The sequence below is a fragment of the Callospermophilus lateralis genome, chromosome 3 (assembly GCF_048772815.1).
Source record: "Callospermophilus lateralis isolate mCalLat2 chromosome 3, mCalLat2.hap1, whole genome shotgun sequence".
Taxonomy (NCBI): domain Eukaryota; kingdom Metazoa; phylum Chordata; class Mammalia; order Rodentia; family Sciuridae; genus Callospermophilus; species Callospermophilus lateralis.
Window position 1 is genome coordinate 80,870,012 of NC_135307.1, and position 21,600 is coordinate 80,891,611.

Genomic DNA, 21,600 nt, shown 5'->3' on the forward strand with positions numbered 1-21,600 from the left:
AGCAAGTAGGGATGAAGCTGCTGTAGCTCAGCACTCTGCATACTTAAAGAAAAGAACAAAGAAAATTGTGGCATGTCCCTGCTCTCATAGAACTTTTCTCCCTTAGGATCTCATCATGGAAGTGTAAGAAAAGGGACTCGAAATAAATGGAATCACTGTGAAGTTCAGCCATTGACTAGTACTATACATCAATGTTTTAACAAAACTCTGGTTCTGAATAGGATGGATTCTGACTTAAAATGGTTCACTATGGATTTTTCCCCCTTTTTCTTAAAATTGATCAAGTCTATGGACTGGTAATTTGGCTTCAGTTTTCACCATTGTAGTTCCTTCTAAGTCAAGGTTAAAGACTCCTACTGAAGATTTTTTTTTCTATTCCATTTTCCTTAGCAGAATCACAATTAATCCAGGTATGAAGGACCCTTCCATTCACCCTCCAAAACAGGACTTAGAACCTGCCCAGGATTTTTGTTCTAGTATTTACTGGTTGTGTTCCAATAAAACTTTATTTGCAAATATAGCTGGGGACCAGATTTGCCCTGTGGCCATAGTTTGACAATCCCTGTTATAGAACTTGCTGCATCAGAGATGCAGTTAAATTCTCTCTCTTGCATAATGTCAATTCCTTCTGATGCTTTCTTATGTCTTGTCCTCCATGAAGATGGAGAATATGTGGTCAGTGTGCTTAAAAGCACAGGCTCTCCTTGAAGAAGAGAATTAACCAGGTTATTAGTGTGAATATGCCCCTCTGGTGCTCATCTGGAAGAAGGACTGCAGAAAAGTAATCAGATCCCCAGTTTGCAGAGAAGAAATGAGACCTAAGGCAGACAAGAGACCCCAAAGTCTTAGTATGGAGGGATTTGGACATCAACCACACAGTTTCCTCATTTTACAGAAGAAACCAAAGCCCCGTGATGACAAAATCCTGCACATGCTCACTTGCTCCCTAATTTAGTCCGTTACTCTAACCCATCTCAGACCATATAAAACAGTGCTGCAGGGATGCTGCCTCTTGCCTATGCCACCTTCCTGGTTACTCTCCTCTCAGAACATGGAGTACATTGAGATCTCTGTGAAAAGATACTTACTAGACCTCTCCCTGGGGGTTTTGGTGTTGAAGACCGAGAGAGGATTATAACGGTTGAGGGTGGGCTCCAGGAATGCCACTGGTATGGCAGCTGCCAGTGAAGCCAGACATTCTCCAAGGGCAGGACGTTGCCTGTAAACACAGAAGTCCACTTAGAAATGGTGCCACCCACAAGCTGGCCCCAGGCACTGGTGGACTCCTTCCCTACAGATGAATTCACTGGACATCTGGGGGTTGTCCAGGTTGCATGCACTCTTCCCTTCCCCAGCCCCCATCTTTCTCCAGACACTAACAGTTTGCAATGGTCACTCTACTTGGAACCTAGTTCTTAACTGGCTAAGATGATGTGATATGTTGTGTAGCTTTGCTACTCTATCCCAGAACACCTCAAAGTAAGTTCTGCTGGCGTCCAAATTGAGATCTATCCTTCCTGTTTTCAAAACGCTTTGAAATTTTCAGTATAATTTATCTATTCTCTGCTACAGATGGAGACCATGACAACTAGTAGAAACAATAAGACACAAAATAAAAGACCTGCCTTGCAATAGAAACAGCAGGCCCTGAGGTATATTGCTAGATTTAGAGGAGAGACATCTAATAGCTATTACTCCTCTTCTTCTCTTTCACAAATGTTACAGTGCAAACTATGTATAAGCTCTGGCTTTAGGTCTTTAACAAGAAAGCAAACAAAAGCAAAATGGTTGGGATTCCAAGTTCAGATTCCAAGTTCTTCAAGTGAGGGGACTTGCACTTTCTTGCAGAGTGACTGAGTCTGCAAGTGTAAACACAGGGAATCAAGCCTCTGCTGGTTAAAGCAGAGCTATGGCTGACAGGGCGTTTCTCTTTCCCAGATCTGGGCCTACCTGTTAGTGAGATAATACTGTGCCAGTGCCAGGTCAAAGGCTCCTGTATGGGGGCTGACATCTATTGCTTTTTGTTGAATGAGAGACCAGAGTCACCCATTTCCCACCTATCAATATCACCTCTCAGATGGTGACTGGCATCCAGAGCATCTATGACTATCTTATAAGTTACATGTGATGTCAATTTCTAATAAAGAGGACATTTATTTTTAAGCAAATCATTAATGTGGGACCTCTGTTAGACCACAATAATGGCTGGAAATGTAGACAGTAGGTCTAAAATAAAGATTCAGCATCAAAGCCCATCTCCCACCTCATTTTGTTTTTCTCTGTGACTGATCATCACACTTTAAGCATTGATGCCAACTAGATGGACATCTACCAGTCCAGTCCCCTGCTCCTTAGAGGATGTCATAGGACCACCATGGAGACATCTGCCAGCTGGAGGGGTGCACTTGGAGCCAAGGGCCAGTGCTTACCCCAATCCTGCAATTCTGTGGAAATAGAAATGCTTTCAACCCTCAGGGTTCCCTTCAGATCCCCAGTGGGACCTGTACCCAAGACTTTATGTTAATTACTCCTCACTGTGACAACAGCCAACTACTTTAGCAGCACCAAGAAGCCAGAACGTCAAAAGCATAGATCTGCTGAGAGCAGATAATAAGCATTTCCTATGGGGGTACAAAGAGACTTTTTTTTCACTGAAGAATAAGTCTTAACCTTTGTTCTCGAGGTGGTGGAAGTTCTTTTTCACTCTAAAGATAGAATCTGTGTTTTGTATAGAACGCTGACGAAATGTGATAATAAAACAGGTTTATGGAATAATCATAAGCATTAGAGGCAACCTGAAATTTCATTACAACAGAGAAATAGACATATTGGAGTTGAATTAAAACGTGATCTTAACTGGTATTGAACAAAATGACCGGACAAGACCATCTGGGATAGAATTGGAATCTGTAAGCCTGGGGACATACATCTCTGCTTAAGATGCAAGACTAATCTGATGGACTAGCAAACTGAAGGAGGGAGAGAGTAGCTGACTGCAGAAAGCTGTGTATTCTCTGGAAAACCTAGGTTTTTTTTTTTTTTAATTTTTAAAAATTTTTATTTTATTCCACCCAGTTTTCAAGTTTCCAATTTTTAAAAAGTGATCTTTTTAATTAGAAAATAAAAATGAACATACATGATTTTATTCTTTATATTCTTAGATTTGGCTTTTAGGGAACTAGCTGACAACTTCTTTGGCCTTGAAGCATTTGAGTACTTGATAACTTTCAAATCAGTCCCTAAGGAGCAACAGTGGACTGACTGGTCTTCAGTCAGGCTGTCACTTCCTAGGTAATGGCACAGCCTTGACCTTTTGGTAAATGTTGCACTGTTGAAATCCTACCCGTGTCTGCTCCAGGAGCAGAACAACACCCTTGTACCATGCAGATCCTACTGTGCCCTGTGTATCACTGCTGCCCTGGTTTTTCCTAGAGGCATGTCAGAGATGGGATAGGTGGTGTTCCCGAAAAGCTCATGTGTGAGCCAAATGCAAAAAAGCATTCAGAGATGAAATGATCAGTTAATGAGAGTTGTGATTTATTCAGTGGGTTAATCCACTTCAATGGATTAACTGGGTGGTAACTATAGGCAGGGAGGTGTGATTGGAGGAAATAGATCATTGGGGCGTGCCTTTGGGGTTCAGTTTTGTCCCTGTGAGTGGAGCTCATGCTCTGCTTCTGGGTTGTCATGTCCCGAGCTGCTTTCCTCCACCACATCCTTTCGTTCTGCCTCCCCTGGACCCCCAGAGCTATGGCTTCAGCTGACCATAGACTGAATCTTTGAAATTGTGTGCCAAAATAAATGTTGCCTTTTCTAAGTTGTTGGGTCTTCCAGTCATAGCGAGGCAAAGCTGACTAAACCAGGAAGGTAGGGAAGGAGACTGAGCAGGTTGCTGAGATCTGGGTTCACTTCTGAGTAGGTCGCAACCCAGACCTGTTTCCCCATATTTCCTCCTCATTTTCCTTTTTTGCTGAGTTAAAAGGGGCACCATTTTAACTTCAGACCGGAATGGCCAATACCTTCCATGACTACTAAGGCCAGGGAGGGCCTCCATACATCTGGAATGAGGATCCACAGGGACCATGTTTTCAGGTTAACAGTTTCACTGCTTTTACCAACCACAGTGGCCAGGGAGAAAAAGGGTGTTTCTTCTCTTTGGTTTTGCCTTTGAGGAGGAGGGGAAAATAGTGATCCTTGAAGAAATGTGATCAAAAGCACTATCTTAGCTGGGTATGGTGGTGCATGCCTGAAATCCCAGCAATTGGGGAGGCTGAGTGAGGCAGGAGGATCAGGTTCAAAGCCAGCCTCAGCAACGTAGGGAGTGCCTAAGCAACTCAGTGAGACCCTGTCTCTAAATAAAATACAAAAAAGGGCTGGGGATGTGGTTCAGTGGTTAAGTGTCTCTGGGTCCAATCCCTGGTACTACCACTACCAATAAATAAACAAACAAACAAAAAACCCCCCATAAAACCCCCAAAACCTTATGGACTAACCAAAAGGTTAGATTCAACCCCAAACTTCTTAATGACAGAGAAATAGACACATTTGAGTTGTGCCACACAGAGCACTGAGGAGAGAAAGTCTAGCGGGGAATTAGGGATGACAAGGGTAAGATCTCAAATCTGACAGCAAATTTTATTTGGCACAGGGAGACAGGCAAAGGAAACAGTCTGTCCTGAATTGCCCTGATGCCAAATTGACCCATTCTTCTTTTTCTCTCACCAAGATTAAAGTCGTGAAAGTAGGTTTTTGGAAAATTAGTTAGCCAAGAAAGCAAGCCTTGGGGGCAGAGGACAGTTGGTAAGTCTCAATTCTCCAGTGCTACACTGAGAGGGACATGGCCCTGTCCTCTCTGATATTAATTACTGACAAATCTGAGTCTCACCATGCTCCTCAAAAGGGCATTTTCTAGTCCAGAGCACACAATGATGCTAATTAGCTGCTCAGCCAAGAGAGATACACAACAGTTCTCAGATACACAACAGCTCTCGTAGCCTTAGCCGCGGTAAAAGTAAAGCCCAGAAATCTGCCAATTAATGTTCCTGGCAGTGAAATACCAGAGTGAATAGCCTCAGCCCCCAGGCACTAAGCTAGGCAAGGGCCTGCTCTTACAATGCTTCTTAGGTTATTAGTGCCCCCCTCCAGGAGGCAGTGTGGTATGGGCTGAGCTTCCAAACTGGGTAGGGGCTGCCAAGACAGCCCACGACAGCCCACAGCAATTCAAACATACACTTTATGACTGGATGAGGAAACTCTCCTTTGTTTTTTCTTCAGTTCTTATTACCTAGCATAATATTTTTCACATACTAGGTACTTGGTCAATGGTGAAAGATTGAAGAGGGTTCAATTCATAGTTCAGTATATATTACTTACTAACTTATCAAGTAGCAGGCTTTCCTTCTCAAACTCTCAATTTTATTCCCATGAATCTTGATGAAAATGGATCTGTCAAATGTCTATTGTTAGGGACATAGGCTAGGACAAGTCATCATCACAATAATGTCTTATACACAAGGTGCTTTCCAATTTTGAAAGTTGTATTGTGTATATTTCAGAGAATGCTAACGTATAGCAGAGACATAGAAAACAGTGGTCATGGTGGGCGGGGGGAGATGGTCCAATAGTATTAGTAACCTTAGGAGTATAGGGAATATGTATTATGTCCAATCAGAAATAATTGGTCAGAGGGAGCTAGACCCAATGGAAGGAACAAATATCTTTAAAGTGTGATGGAGAAAATAGTTTTAATTCAAAATAACACTGGGGTTAAATGATTCAATATAATCATGTTCTGAACTTAGTTTTTTCAGCAAACTGTCACCAAATACTCTTTTAAAGTAATTGAAGAATCTCCATATTAAAGAACACCAATAGCCAGCAAGATTCAATGCACAAAAGCCTTTAGCCTTCTCTGAAATGTTGTATCTGAAAATCTCACTAGTCCATGACAGGTTCAATATTGTCTCAACTAGAAGATGTTCTACTACTCCATTTTAGTGACTTTTCCTCTCTGCAGTTGACCCTGTCACCACGGTGTTAGAAATCTTTTCTAGCCACAAGCACACTGCAGGTATAACTGAACCAAATATTCAGTGATTCCCATGCAACCTTAAAGACGTTCATTAGTTAAGAAAAATTCAGTGGTAGAGAAATGCTGGATTTATTGCACTTTCCTCCCTAAATCCAATAAGAAATGAGGGAAAAAATTGGGAAGAAATCTGTATCTACACCAAAATTAGAATATGTGTGATAACTTCATAGTATGAACCAGAGGATATGGAAGTGAAAAAAAATGTGGAAATCTCTGGAAGTAATATGGAGGCTCTGAAAGGCTAAAAGTTGAGTTTTTGTCTGAATAATGAGGATTCAAGGCATCAGTGGGCCCTGGTAGAACTGGTGGATGACACGGGTGTAGCCAACTTCCAATTTGCAAAGTGGCAAATAGGGCAGAGAAGGGAAGAGGAGACCTGCTACCTGACATTTCTGTGACCTACGCTCCTAGCCTGGAGCAGCCCTGGAGTGCAGGCGCAGGAAAGAGCTATAGCCACTGACTTGAGCTCTGCACAGAGGATAAACATACATTCCATCACTAGGCCAAGGTCCTAAGACTGTGGAATGTGCTAAGCTTTTCACCCACCTCTCACCTGGACCAGTTGTTTACTTTTGCTGGGGTAGGGCATCAGAGACTGAGCATAGGTACATTGCTAATGCTAAAGACACTGCTAATTTAGTGAGAAATGGTCAGTCCGAGCCAGCTTCTCAGACTGCTGTTTCTTCCCTGTTCATTCTCCTCCACTTTAATGCTCACCCACCTCTCCTTACTTGAGACCCAGCAATGTACCTACCAATGGAAAAATAAATGAGACACATAAGTCAGAGGAAGAATTATCTAGAGAAAAAAGTGCAGAAAAAAAATTTCTCTATACATTCATAGAAAACAAACAAAAAGAATCAGTAGGAAGTTTGAGAAAAATCATACACATGCAAAACAGTAAAGAATAATTAGCTAAAAAGTTACTTGGGCTTGCAATCCCAGTGGCTCAGGGAGCTGAGCAGGAGGATCCCAAGTTCAAAGCCAGCATCAGCAATGGCAAGGTGCTAAGCAACTCAGTGAGACCCTGTCTCTAAACAAAATATAAAATATGGCTGGGGATGTGACTCAGTAGTTGAGTGCCCCTGAGTTCAATCCCCAGTACAAAAAAAAAAAAAAAAGAAAGAAAAAGAAAAAGAAAAGTTAATTGGGAGGAAATAAGAGCTGTAGAAGATTAAGGAAAAATATACATTATAACTGAATGACAGATAAGGAAAAAACCAAACCAAACAACTATAGTTTGGATCTGGAATGTCCTGCAAAGCCCAGTGTATTGAAGGCTTAGCTGCCAGCTGTTGGAGATGAGATCCTTAAGAGGCAGGGCCTAATGGGAGGTTCCAGGCCACTGTAGGAGTGCCCTCTAAGAGGGCAGTGGGATGCCTGCTCTTCTCTCTTTCTGCTTTCTGGCCCCATAAGGTGAGCAGTTTGCTTCACCATGTGCTTCCTGCCATGATGTTCTCATCACAGGCCTAAAAATAATTAGATAAAGAAACCATGAACTGAAACCTCCAGAACTATAAGCCAAAATAAACCTCTTGCCTTTTTAGGCTGATTATCTTAGGTATTTTGTTACTGGGATGGAAAGTGAATCCAAGCTATATAATAAAATGAAAATTTCCTGAAGTAAAGAAAGACATAATTCTGAAGAATTAAGGGGCATATGAAGTTCTGGAAGGAAGTAGAGGGGACATATCATACTGAAGTTAACATTCTTCAAAACTGAGGAACTCTACGCATGGCCATTTCCTCCCTGACTGTAAAGTCATGTGTAAGTGGAATAAATCCCCTGGTCCAGGCCACATGCCTGGTCAGAATACAAAGAGATTTCTATGTGCATTTGAGAGAAGAGAACAATGACTCAAGGATTTTATGCCATGGAAACTGTTCACACCTAAAAGTCAAGGAATGTTATTCTAAAATATGCAAGAACTCAAGAGTATCTAAGAGCTCTTGCAGAAATAACTCCTTCATGATTTATCCAGCCAGTCAAAAACAAATCAAAATAAAAAACTTAGCAATGGGCAAGTTCTGGTTCAAAAGCAAAAGTAATGTACCAAATAAATTTAAAACAAATTAAGGTAAACATCTCTGGGAATATTGGTTCTAGAACAGAATGTAAATGACATAATAAATTTTATAGCAAAAATGGAAAAGTAGAAAGGACAAGAGGTGGTTAGAAATATCAGTGTATCAAATTTGCTCATCTTTTAAAGTAGGAAATTTATGGATATTGTATCTAAATAATAAAAATTTTTTAAATGAATTGTATGATAAAGAAATTCAGCTTTTAGTTTTATCCAGTAAGTTGCAAAGCTATATGGATGTTATGATCTCCTGTGCAGAACTGGACTCAGAAGAGGCCTATACTGGTACATACCCAACACTCTAGTGGCTTCCTTTGGGAACTGGGTCTAGGTACAGGGAATTCTGGGGTGAAGAAATGGTAGACTCTTGACTTTACATACTTTTATACTGTTTTGTTTGTTTTTCTGAATAAACATGGCTTTCTTTCACAATAATATCAAAGAAACAAAAATCAACAGGGCCAACAACACAACTCTAGGATTTTAAATTCCGAATTCTTCAGTTGCTTGGTCAACCATCAGATTCAATAGGGGCAAGCCTGGACCTAGGGACTTCACCCACAGAGTTCAAAACACAAGCACAGATATTCACAGTATAGTAGACACATAATAAGCTTTCAGTGAACACATGAATCAAGTACAAAAAGTCAGATGAGGAGGAGTCTCTCTGGTTTGATATTTCAGACCAGAAATATCTTTGTCTTTTCTTTTTCCCTGAAGCATGTATAAATTTTACAAAAAAAAAAAAAAAGTACAACACACACACACAGATGAATGTACATATATACATGTAACCTGAGAGAAAAAGAACTGAGAAAATATTTGCAGATGATCAATGAGAGAAATGAATTCAAAATACCTTCCCTAATTTGAAATTCTGTATTAACTAGAAAAAATTCATATTCATTCTCTTGATAGTTTGGAATAAAATATGGTTAAAACTTTTTTCTGCCCATGACAAAACTATACTTTACGTAAAACAGTAAGAAACTCTAGGTAATTGTAAGGACTTAAAAATCATAAAGCAAGTTTAGTTATTAGTTCCTCAACTATTTTTCTTTCTTCTCCCCCCGCCCCCAATACTGGGGATTAAACCCAGGGGCACTGTACCACTGAGCTATATCTTCAGCCTCTTTTATTTTTTATTTTGAAGAGGATCCCCCTAAATTGCTCAGACCATCCTTTAACTTGCCAGTCCTCTTGCAAGTCAATCTCCTGAGATGCTGGATTATAGGTACGCACCATAATTTATTGAATTTGAAGCTGTGATTATGATAAAACAGATATTTCTTCCATCGTTTTTAGTGATTAGTCCATGATCTTAATTTATTAGTTCTTTATTTCTTGAATTTATGTCAATTTCGTCATGAAATAAGGGCCCGATGTTAGTTTGATTAAACCAGCATAAACAGGCAGCAAATGAAGTGGATGCCAACGAGTAGATGTTTAGATGAAGTGATTTTAAGCACAGACTGAATTCCTTCAAGCTCGCTTGTAAGAGAGGGCAAGGGAGAAATCTTCCAAGGATAAGACTGAGGGCAAAGTTCTGTTAATACTGTGTTTCTGCTCCAGTCTTACTCCCAGACTTAAACAAAACAGCACAACACCAGCATTTGATGCTGAAAAGCAAGGGGTCATCAAGGCCTCTGCTGCGGCAGGCAGATTAGAGACAGAGTAGGAACCCAGACACCTCTGCAAATAAGCTTGTTAAGATTTAAGATTGTTGAGCAGCGTTTCTGCTACCCCAGTGTGCACTTGTTTAAAACTGTAGCTAATCTGACAGCTGAGAACAGCAAAGGTCTGGGGCTGTATCACACAGAAACTCATTTAACACTAAAGCTACTGCCACCTATCCCTTGGGCGTCCCAGCCAGCTATAACCACAGGACTCTGGAAGCTGTTTAGGAGCTGTGATTATGAAGAAATAGACATATCCTCAGTAGGTTTTGGTTAGCTTGGCTTTATTGCTCCTCTGGTCACACACACTGACCAGCTCCCTCCCTAGAAGTCATCAGTATCAATAGCTTCCTTAGGACTCTTTATATTGCCATGGACATTTCATAACTCAAAATCCCCATTTCAGATCAGTAAACGCTTTAGTTTTACTGGATTGAAAAGGCAATTGAGTTTATAAGACCACAGGTGACATTTTTCTGAACCCAAATGTGTTCCCCTCTTTGTTCACTAATTACCTTTCAACATAGATGTTTTTTCCTGTCCCGAGGGAATAGAGGCTGCACAGTATGTGGTAGCATGAAATCTGCACATCACTCACTGAAACAAAGAAGAGATGTCATTATCACACATCAGTCCCAGCTTCACTTCCTGCACACGGAACGCTCCAGAGAGGAAAAAAAAATGTTCAGGCATCAGTCAAGAGCAAAAAAGCACCCCCCCACCTTAAACATATGTAGCCTTTTTCTACCCATATTTTCTTTTGCTAGTTGCTGAACTGGGAGAGAAAACACTGATGGGCAAACCCCCTCCACGGAACCATCCCTTGTGGGGCTTTTGATGAGGATCTTGATATCTTGCAGGGAAAAGAATATGTGAGCAATAGAACCTTGCATAAGGAAACTTTTTCAGTAGAGGGAGATGTTATAGTCAAATGTTTTCAAGTGCAATATTTTCTTCCTTTGGAAGAAAAAAAAAATGCAGAAAACTTGAAGCTTCCATGAGCCTTTTGCTCATTTCCTAGGAAGGAACAACCAGCCCTACCTTCTTCAGAGATAGAACAAACTTCCTTAAATCAGCTCATCCCAAATTCTAGGCTGGGTGCTTTTCAAAAGGAAATTCAATTGTGTCATGATTCTACCATTTTTTCCTAAGGGATGGGTATTTTAGTTTAGGAGCACAGAGTTTAATCTGCTGGCTACAAGCCCCTAAACATGTCTGGATCTCATATCTAGGCTAGGAATACTTTAGCACAACCAGAATTAACTCCCCCAGTTTGATTTTCAGTTGTTCAGGGATTTGGAAGATACAGAAATTGAAAACTGGTTAAATTAAATCATATGCCAATATTTAAAGTGCAAAACTAAAGCCTGGTGACAGAAAATTGGCACGACAGGTAGGGGGTGGAGTTGGACACATGCTAAATGCAAAGGAAAGTAAAACCACTTGGCTTTAGTGTCCTTCTGAAGGCTCAGATAATGAAATGTTAGCATCTTTCCTTTGCTCCTGGTACCTTTGAATAAATTAAGGTTTCTAAACAGGAAAAATGGTGTCTGAAAGTCCCTAGGAGCAAATGTACATCTCATGCTGTATTACTCAGATAACCTTTCAAATTAAGTGGCATTATAATAGCTGAGAGTTAGAATAGCAGGTGGGAAATTTTGGTCCAGAATAAACATGGGAAAAGATTAAATATTATATAATCAAATAAAGGAAGTTTATTCCCCTCCAAGACTTTGTCACCTCACTTTTTTTTTTTTAAATCTAAGAAGTAAAAAAGTATGAAATAATTATTGCTTGATTCTGCCCTTAAGATCTACACAAGTGACTGGGTCGTACACTTCCCTCTGTGACCATGTGTGTAGAAATCTATAACAAAGAGCAGTAGGACTCACGGAGCAGATCCACCCCAAACTGGTGCTGGGCAACATGCTCAAAGATGGATGTCAGGATGGGGAGCAGAGCCACGGTGGTGTAGTTGATGTTCTGAGAAACGCCTTTGATCTGTGTTCTGGAATGGGTAAACTTCCCGAGCTTCAAGTTTTCCGAAGTCTTCTCTAAGTCTTCCGCAGCGTTTTCAAAGAATGCTCGCAACCCAGCCTTCACCAGCTCTGATCCTGACTTCATGACAGTCCTACAAGGAAACAATGTTCAAAACCAGAAGTATAATCTGAACTTTTGGCCAACCCCCTTTGCGAGAGTGGTGACTTGCAGTGCAACCTGGGCAGACATTAGACACTCCAGTCACCTGAAGACACTGTGTCAAGAGAAACGAACAATAGTTAACATCCAGGAAGACACCTGGAACACAGAAGCCATGGGCTAGTGATTGAATGGTGCCCTTGTTTGAGGGAACCATTGCTCAACTTTTCAGGATTTGAGAATGACTTAGAATGAAAGCGATGTTGGTCACCTGCTGACTGCTGAACTTTACACCTGGTGACAAAGATGGAAGGTGAACTTTTCTTGCAGGTCACTGTGGGATAAGCAACCTTTATGACTATTTAGAAACAGGATTCCTTCTGATGCAGAATCTCTGGGGTGGGGAGGGAAGGAGGGAAAGAAAGGACGGAAAGAATGGACAGGAACCAAGGAAATAAGTCAGCTGAAGCCCGGGTCTCTGTTTGCAGGGAAGTCCTAGGTTGGGTGAGGGGAGAAAACAGGAAAGCCTAGTCCTTTAAAACAGCTTAAAAATTAAACAGCTTAATTAAACCACTGGGATACAGGGGAGATGTTGAAATGTGACCTGTGGGAATGAAGGCTATGGGCACCAGAGTCCTCTGCTCAAAACTTAGAATTGAAACAAAATCTATAAGTCAACTATACTTTCCCATTCAGAAGATTATGACAGCTTTGCTTCAAGGCCATAAAAGATGCTTTTTATCTACAGCATTTTCTGATAATCATTCAATCTGCCAGGAAAATAAAAACAAGGAAATATAGTCAGTAGTGAGGCTTGCTCTGGCTCATTAAGTATTTTCATGTCTTATCTTCCTAACTTCTAATCATAGGTTTTGTTAGGAATTATTATTTTTTTCTTCTCTCTCTCTTTCTCTCTCTCTTTTTTTTTTTTTTGTTAGTACTGGGGATTGAACCTAGGGGCAGTGTACCACTGAGCCACATTCCCAATCCTTTTTATTTTTTGAGACAGGGTCTCCTTAAATTGTTGAGGCTGGTCTCAAACTTGCAATCCTCCTGCTGTGGCCTCTTGAGTTGAGTATTATAGGTGGTATTATAGGTGTGCTCCACTGTGCCTGGTGGGGAATGATGTCTTAATACTTCCTTTAAAAATTTTTTTTGTTTGGACTCTTGCCAAGGCTTTATTTTGCATTTTTTTCAACTGGGACTTTCCCAAGCCTTTCTGCATGTTTCTTGTAATAAAGACTCTTCATCCCAGTCCTAAGGGATTTTTGGTCACCTGGGATGTCTTGGTTCCTAGTTCTAGTATCTCTACAACATGTTTTTTTTTTCTCTCATAAACTGCAAAATCTATTTTAGTGATTCTTACTCTCCCTGTTTTAAACACAGCCATCAGTGTGTCCTGGCTTTTCATTTTTGGGCCACTCTCCTAGGGTGATGGCTCTCTTCTGTGAAAGGTGCGTCCTTGGGAGGTGCGTCCTCCTTCTGACTTTGTGAAGGGTCCTTCTTAATGTGCATTCTAAAGAAAGTTCTGTGTCAGTTCTCACTACTTCTCTCTTTCCTAATCTCATCATTTAATATTTCCATAGTTTACATTTTTGTTTTCCTTCCTTTTGGGTTCACCCATCTTTCTCCATTGGGCACATAGATTATCTTTGTTTCTGATACTGTTGAAAACAAATCTCGCTGGCCATTTTTTTAGTAAGAAATATTTTATTTGCTTTGTAACTTGTTATTTATCAAAATAGAAGACACCTTTAGAGACTATAAAGAAAGCCAGAATAGCCACAATAAACACACCCCATGGAAATTTATACACCCCATGGAAAACAAACCCCCAAAACACTCCAGAGGCAGAAAAAGAACCTTGACATATACAGGAAGCAGTGTCTCTGGACAGAAGGCCAGAATACTTTCCCCAAGACTGTTGCAGGGGCTTGGTGCTGAGGTAATAAATATGAGCAGCTCTCATTTAACTGAAAGCAACTGGGAATCTTAAACCCATGTGTGGAACTGGCTTGCAATCCATTTTTGTAAAGTGTGTTACAAAACAATTCTTTGTGTTCTGATTGATTGTTGGAGTTGGAAGTCAAGGATGGTTGGATGGGCACACCCTCTCAGGTCATGAATTTCCCTTTTCTGGGGTCTTGCCTGTCTTTAAGGTTTCTCTCTGAATACCTGGAAGATAATCTGGGATCAGACCAGAAATGTGCTGAATTTGGTACTATGAAGCACTCCTAAGTGGCAGGTATGGTGACCATCTCCACATTCCTAAGGGTGATTTCGACAGAACATAGGTGAACTGTAATAATCTTTCACTAACTAGACTAAGAGAAGAGTCACTGGAAACAGCTAGGAAGGCAGATGCCTTCTTAAGTTTCTTGCCTTAATGGAACAGCAAGGCAAACCTGGGGTATCCTGAGGACAATGCATCACTAAGTAGAGAAACTGGGGCACTCATAGTGGTCCTTGGCCATTCTGAATGTGAGTGATCTTGTGCATCTCTCTCAGTATGCTTATGGTCTCATTATCCCTCAGGCAACTCTGTTTTGTTTTTTTTTGTGAAAAATTAGGTACAAAGTGGCACTTTGCCACATTATATATTTTATCTTCTGAAAGATAAACTTCTCAGGGGAAGACAAGAACTGATCAAATGCTGAGCTGTCAGCTTTGGGCCTGTGCATGTAAGTGGCTCTGCATCATGGGAATGAGAAACAGAGAGCACTGACTTCTAGGGTCAGATTCATCTTTGCCCAGAAGAGGAGTCAGACAGGGAGTCTTGAGAAACTATTGAAAAAACTGGCAGACTTACCTTGTGTCAAGTGTCTGAGCTAAGATGTGAAGACAGCTCACCATTGTGGTAGAATCACTCCCTAGGAGGAAAAAAAAAATCACCTGTGACTCCTGAACCTCTCAGCCTGGCTTGTAAATGCAACCTTCTCTATATGCATAAGCTGTAGCCCAGTATAATTAACCAACAGCACACAGAGTGCCAGGCTTGTGCTTAGGGACAAGGCATTTATCTGCAGCCTGACACAGCCTTTGCTTCATGATGGATATCAGAGGCACAGTTTAACACATTCATTGGTGTGGAAAATCTGAGCTGTTAAAGGGGTAGAGAGGCCATTTATCATGCTTCAGACCCATTTTCTATGGCAAATATAGGTGACATCTTAGTCCCAAGGCTCAGATTATCTGAGGGAGCCACCAATAAAGGCAAAATACAAGTTTAGGGTCATTACAGAAAGGAATGCAGCCTTTAGTGACACTTCACTTACCAAAGAGGGAAATCCTGTGTCTAACAAGAGCAGCAAGTTTGCAGAACAGGCTGAAGCAGAAAAAAATGCAGTTCAGAAAGATAGATTCAAGGACTTTGTCCCCCTCACCCACTCCTATACTACAAAACAGCACAGATGGGCACTTTAGGAAGTTGTGCCATGTTCCTTTGAAGAATCTTTTGGTCATGCTCAGGAAAACATGTGGCTCATGTTGCCTTGTTGGAGAGTCATGTGTGGTACCTTGCAGGCAGCTCCATCCTGGCTAAAAACAATCTCTTTGCCATAGTTATAGTATTTTGTGCTGACCCTGTGTAAACCACCCTTTGTAGAGAGACCATTAGTTTATGGGCCTGGCCAGGTTGCTGTCCTTGGAAACCAAGAAAGCTCTGTGGCATGTTATGGTTTTGATCCTTCTCCATGTTTTAACCCACAGTTTCAGCCATGAAACTCTTATTAGGTTTAGCTGTGCCTCCTTGCTTGGCTTTCCACAGAGCCTAAAAGGGATTTTTGTGCAGACAGAAAGGATCCCCATAAATGTCTTTGAGTATGCCACCAAGAAACCCTCCTAGGAGCACTGGGGGGCATCATGTGACCTGTGTTGGTGATGCTCTTGAGAGGAGAGTCCTCAGAACTCTGGTATGGCTAGACAAGAACTTTGCAAATCTTTTAGAAAGCAGTGGAAGAAAAAGAAAGAAAGTAGGAAAAACAAAACACCTGTACAGGCCAGGGGCTTCCATGGTGGGAGGGAGCAGACGTCATAGCTAGTCTCTCACTCATAACTTGCCCTGGGGCCTCCTGCCTCACACAGGGCAGAGACCTTTTATAGGACAACGCAAACGGAGGCTGTGCACTTCCTATGTGTTGGTGGGGCTGAAACTTGCTTACTTGTAAATGGTTCTCAATTAATGCCCTAGAGTTTTCTGGGATGTCAACTGGAAAATCACAGCCAATTTGTTCTGTGATTAGACGTTAGTTTTTGTAGTAGAAATAAGTTGGGTCCCCCTGGCCTAGAACTTAAAAGAACTCATAACAAGTTATCAGAAATTGGGTAACCAGCTACTGTGAAATTAAATATGGGCTGCTGCTTACCGATGCAAACTCGTGGAGTTGGGAGAGGACAAACTGTGCTGAGGAATGTGACCTGTGTTGCTGATGCTTGTGGGTACCATGCTCTACCCGTGGTAACCAGGCTGTCTCAGTGCAGCTCTTCCCTGGCCCCTGCTTTGTGTCAGCTTTCTCATCTGTAATCGAATGAGTCTCCCAGTTTTCCAAAATAGGGGTGGATAAACTCAGATATTTCTGGTGAAAATGCTGCAAAGTGGATGGACACATGTTCCGTATAAATACAAAAAACTCTCTCTAGTTGAAGCAGATGGTTGGGTGATTTGATCCTAATACTGATGTGGCTCTCCCCCCGCCCCCAAGCCCCATCAGAAGTGCTGTCTTGGGCGTGCTAAGGCCAGGACCTGACATTTCCAAAGGCTCCTGGCTGTCCCATGGAGCCCCTGATACAGTGGGAGCATTGCCCTTAGCCCACAGTTAAGAGGGTCCAGAATTCCTGGGCACCTTTCCTCCATGTTAGAGTTTCAAGATAATAAAGGAATACAGGGGAGAGGGTCGGGGACCCCTGATGAATGGCGTCATATGCAGAAGACGGGGGACGAGGGCGAAGGATTCAAACCGGAGCAGCTGGCCAACATGAACACGTTCAGGACAGACACAACTGCGTCTGTGGGAGGGTGGCAGGCTCACTGATGGATTTGAAAGCTATTTGCAAGGCTGATCAGCTCTAGGTTGTATTCCAGCCACGACAAATGGTGCCTTGTTGAACAAATGTTACATTTCCATGAATTAACAGTCCAAGAAAAAAAAACAAGTGAAGAAAACAGACACATCTGCCCTCTGTTGGATTATCTGAATATCTCACCTAGATTCTCACTTCCTAGCTTCTTAAAATAGACAGATGCATCTGGAAAATATTCAGGAGATCTTTGGTCAGTACTTGATGCTAAGGGCATCTCATTTTGATAGCCTTGGGACTCTCCAGTCACTTAAGAGTGAGAATAAGAATAAGTAATTACAGCTCAGAAGAAATGGGGGTAGAGGCCTGCGCTTCCATTCTTGTCCTTACTACTTGGGTCACTTTGGCACTGAGCCTCAGTTTCTCCCATTTGAAAAGTGAAGATCATAAAACACAGGTAGTACTTTGAATTTAAAACATTGTGAGGTTTTATAATAATACTTATACAAGTGGCCAATAACTCTTGCATAAGAAACATCAAAATAGACTTAAAGACAAGAATCATGACTAACTCAATAGAATCAAAAAGAGAATTTGGTGAAATATAGCATCCATTCATGTTAAAAACACTAGAAAAACTAGGGATAGTAGGAACATATCTCAATATTATAAAGGCTATATATGTTAAACCCAAAGCCAGCATCATTCTATATGGAGAAAAATTAAAAGCATTCCCTCTAAAAACTAGAACAAGAGGGGGATACTCTCTTTCACCATTTCTCTTTAGCATAGTCCTTGAAACTATAGCCAGAGTAATTAGAGAATAGAAAAAAATTAAAGGGATACAAATAGGAAAAAAAGAATTCAACTATCCCTATTTGCTGATGATATAATTCTATATTTAGAAGACCCAAAAAACTCAGCCAGAAAAATTCTAGAACTCATAAATGAATCCAGCAGAGTAGCAGGATATAAAATTAACACTCAGAAATCAATTGCATCCTTATATATCAGTGATGAATCAACTGAACGAGAAATTAGAAAAACTATCCCATTCACAATAGCCTTAAAGGAAATAAAATATTTGGGAATCAATCCAACAAAAGAGGTGAAAGACCTCTACAGTGAAAACTACAGAACACTAAAGAAATTGAAGAAGACCTTCGAAGATGGGAAGATCTCCTGTGTTCTTGGATAGGCAGAATTAATATTATCAAAATAGCCATACCACCAAAAGTGCTACACAGATTTAATGAAATTCCTATTAAGGTTCTGATGATGTTCTTCATAGAAATAGAAAAAGCAGTCATGAAATTCATTTGGAAAAATAAGAAGCCCAGAGTAGCCAAGGCGATCGATCCTCAGCAAGAAAGTGAAGCAGGAGGCATCACAATACCAAACTTAAGTTATACTACAGAGCTATTATTAACAAAAATGACATGCAATTGACACCAAAACAGACAAGTAGACCATTGATACAGAATAAAAGACACAGAGACAAACCCACATAAATACGGTTATCTCATATTAGACAAAAGTGCCATGAACATACTTTGGAGAAAAGATAGCCTCTTCAACAAATGGTGCAGGAAAACTGGAAATTCATATGTAACAAAATGAAATTAGAACCCTCTCTCTCACTACACGAAACTCAAAGTGGATCAAGGACCTCGGCATTAGATCAGAGACCCTGTACCTATTAGAAGAAAAAGTAGGCACAAATCTCTATCATGTTGGCTTACGAACCAAATCCCTCAACAAGACTCCTTAAGTGCAAGAAGTAAAATCAAGACTCAATAAATGGGATTGTATTAAACTAAAGAGCTTCTTCATAGCAAAGGAGACAATCAAGAACATGAGAGAGAGCTTATAGAATGGGAGAAAATCAATGCCGTCTGTACCTCAGAGCATTAACTCCGGGATATATAAAGAACTCAAAAAACTTAACACCAAAAAATCAAATAACCCAATCAATAAATGGGCTAAGGAACTAAACAGACACTTCACAGAAGAAGAAATATGAGTGGTCAACGAATAGATGAAAAAATGTTCAACATCACGAGCAATTAGAGAAATGCATATTAAAATTACACTGAGATTTCACTTCACTCTAGTCAGATTGACAACTGTCAAGAATACAAGTAACAATAAATGTTGGCAAGGATGTGAGGGAAAATGCATCCTATATATTGCAGGTGGGACTACAAATTGGTGCAACCTCTCTGGAAACTGGTTTGGAGATTCCTCAGAAAACTTGGAATGGAACTATCACTGGTGCAGTTATCCCACTCTTCAGTCTATACCCAAAGGATTTAAAATAAGCATACTACAGTGCATAGCCACATCAATGTTTATAACAGCTCAATTCACAATAGCTAAAGTGTGGAACCAACCTAGCTGCTCTTCAACAGCTGAATGGATAAAGAAGTTGTGATACATAAACACAATGGAATTTAGTCAGCCATAACGAAGAATGAAATTATGGCATTTGCCAGTAAATGGATAAAACTGAAGGCTGTCATGCTAAGTGAAATAAGCCAATCCCCAAAAACCAAAAGCTGAATGTTCTCTCTGCTATTCATAATAGGCAGAGAGAAAGGAGGAGTGGCGGTTCATCAGATTGGATGGGGGTGGGGAGTGGGGGTTGGGGGATGGAGGAAGGGAGGGGAATGGGAAAGACAGTAAAATGAATTGGACATAACTTTCCTATGTTCATATGTGAACATACAATCCATGTAACTCCACATCATGTATAACCACGATAATGAGAAGTTATACTCCCTGAATGTATATATGTCAATATAAACTCTACTGTCATGTATAACTAAAAAGAACAAAGAAAAAAAATTTTAAAAAAGAAACATCAAACTCAGTGCTTAGTCGTGTGGAGTTTAATAAACATTATCTGAGTCCTAAAGTTGCATATCGTCCCAAGGATGGTGAGATGTAGTGACTGAGCCCTTAGTAAGTACAATGGGTACTGTTCACTGTCAAGGGATGGTAGAGAAAGAGTTCACAGACTAACAGTAGGGTCTTAACTCTTTGCTATTTAGAAGTCTAGCCCATAAGGTTGCCTTTCACTGATGGAACTCACGGAGAACCTAAGGAATGGTAAACTGGTCTGATCTTGAGCATCCCCCTGTTCTTATCTCTGTTAAAGCAACCACATGTTATGCAGAGTAGAGTGGGTAGGGAGGCTGAGGCTTTGAAGAAAACATTTTTTTTTTCTGGTTTGAAATTTAAAATGTTATGTTGCTCTAAAAGTCAAATCTCAGACCATCCACGTCAGGACTTGTAAGATCCATTTTTTTTTTTTTTTGTAATCTTGTAAACTTGATAAGAATGGTATTGAAAGCAGTGTCCACCTGTTTCTTCTTAATGTTGTGTGTTTGCTTTTCCAAAGCTTCAGAATGATCTTCAACTTCTTCTGAATGTCAATTCAGGGTGGAAGTTGACTGAATATGGAAATCTGTCCCAAGCCTACTGATACCCTTAATAGTTCACTCAGTTGCTGAAATTAGGAAGATAGATATGAATATAATCTCTCTCCTTCAAAATCAAGATGATAACCAAACCTCTGAGCTGTGCACATCAGGTTGTGCTTCACTTCTGGTAAAGGCACCTGGCACCTTAAATAAACCTTGTGGGCACCATGACTGCTATAGTTTGGATAAGTGTCTCCCAAATGTCCACGTGTTAAAAGGGTTTGTCTTGAGGGTGGCACGATTGGGAAGTGGTGGAACCATTAGGAAATGAGGCCTACATGGAGGCTGTTAGGTTAAAAGCGGTGCCCTTCAAAGGGATTGTGGAACTTTAGCCCTTTCCCCTTTTGCTTCCTGGCCATCAAGTAAGCAGTTTGCTCTACCACGTGCTTTTGCCATTGCCATCCAGAGGCCCAAAGCATTTGGTCCACCAGTCTTGGTCTGGGAACTCCAGAACTGTGAGCTACACAAATCTTTTCTTACACATTCATTATCTCAGGTGTTGTGTTATAGTAACTTGAAGCTGACTAACACAATGACCTTCTCTGTTTTGTAGACTCACCTGGCCACCATTTCTTTCTCCTTATGGGAGGCATACCCACTGCTGCTAAGGGGCTTTAGAGGAGAGGATAGGAAGTAGAGGCGGTGATTCGTGAAGTACTGGTCAACCAGTGGCAGGAGAACCTGGAAAACATCAGCTTTTAAAAATCTATCCAAAGCCCTTCTGTTAGTTTCCTTTTTAAAAAAAAGTCATACTCAGTGAGTAAAAAGTCTCTCAACACTGGTCTTAGAATTTCCAGCAAACTTTAGTTTTGGATCCTAATTTCCATCACATTTTCCGTTTCTGGGCCCCAGACCAGAGACCTGACGGATATGTGAAAGGAGAGGGCCACTGACTAAGAGCCCAAATAAATGTTCATGATGCCCCAAGTCAACATTTGCCGGAGGGGCCTATGGGACCCTGCTCTCAGATGTGGCTTGTTGGGCTCAGCATCAACAGGCACACTTGAGGCATGGTCTACCACTGTTGGCCTCAAGTGTCTGTCTCTGCTTCTCAGAGCAAAGCTACTGCGTGCCTTCAGTCCTCTGAGCATGGGTATATGAAAGAAAAT

At 40.9% G+C, this 21,600-nt stretch overlaps 1 protein-coding gene across 1 annotated transcript in view; it reads right to left on the bottom strand.

Moving 5' to 3' along the window:
- The window catches only part of Ryr3 (ryanodine receptor 3), a 359,038-nt gene that overhangs the window by 69,880 nt on the left and 267,558 nt on the right, over positions 1-21,600 (bottom strand). The window contains exons 60-65 of the mRNA XM_076849384.2: positions 21,051-21,172; positions 15,266-15,315; positions 14,800-14,860; positions 11,744-11,982; positions 10,367-10,448; positions 1,089-1,219 (exon numbers count right to left, since the gene is read on the bottom strand). Of these exons, the coding sequence (XP_076705499.2) occupies positions 1,089-1,219; positions 10,367-10,448; positions 11,744-11,982; positions 14,800-14,860; positions 15,266-15,315; positions 21,051-21,172 (685 nt within the window). The remainder of the gene's footprint in view (positions 1-1,088; positions 1,220-10,366; positions 10,449-11,743; positions 11,983-14,799; positions 14,861-15,265; positions 15,316-21,050; positions 21,173-21,600) is intronic.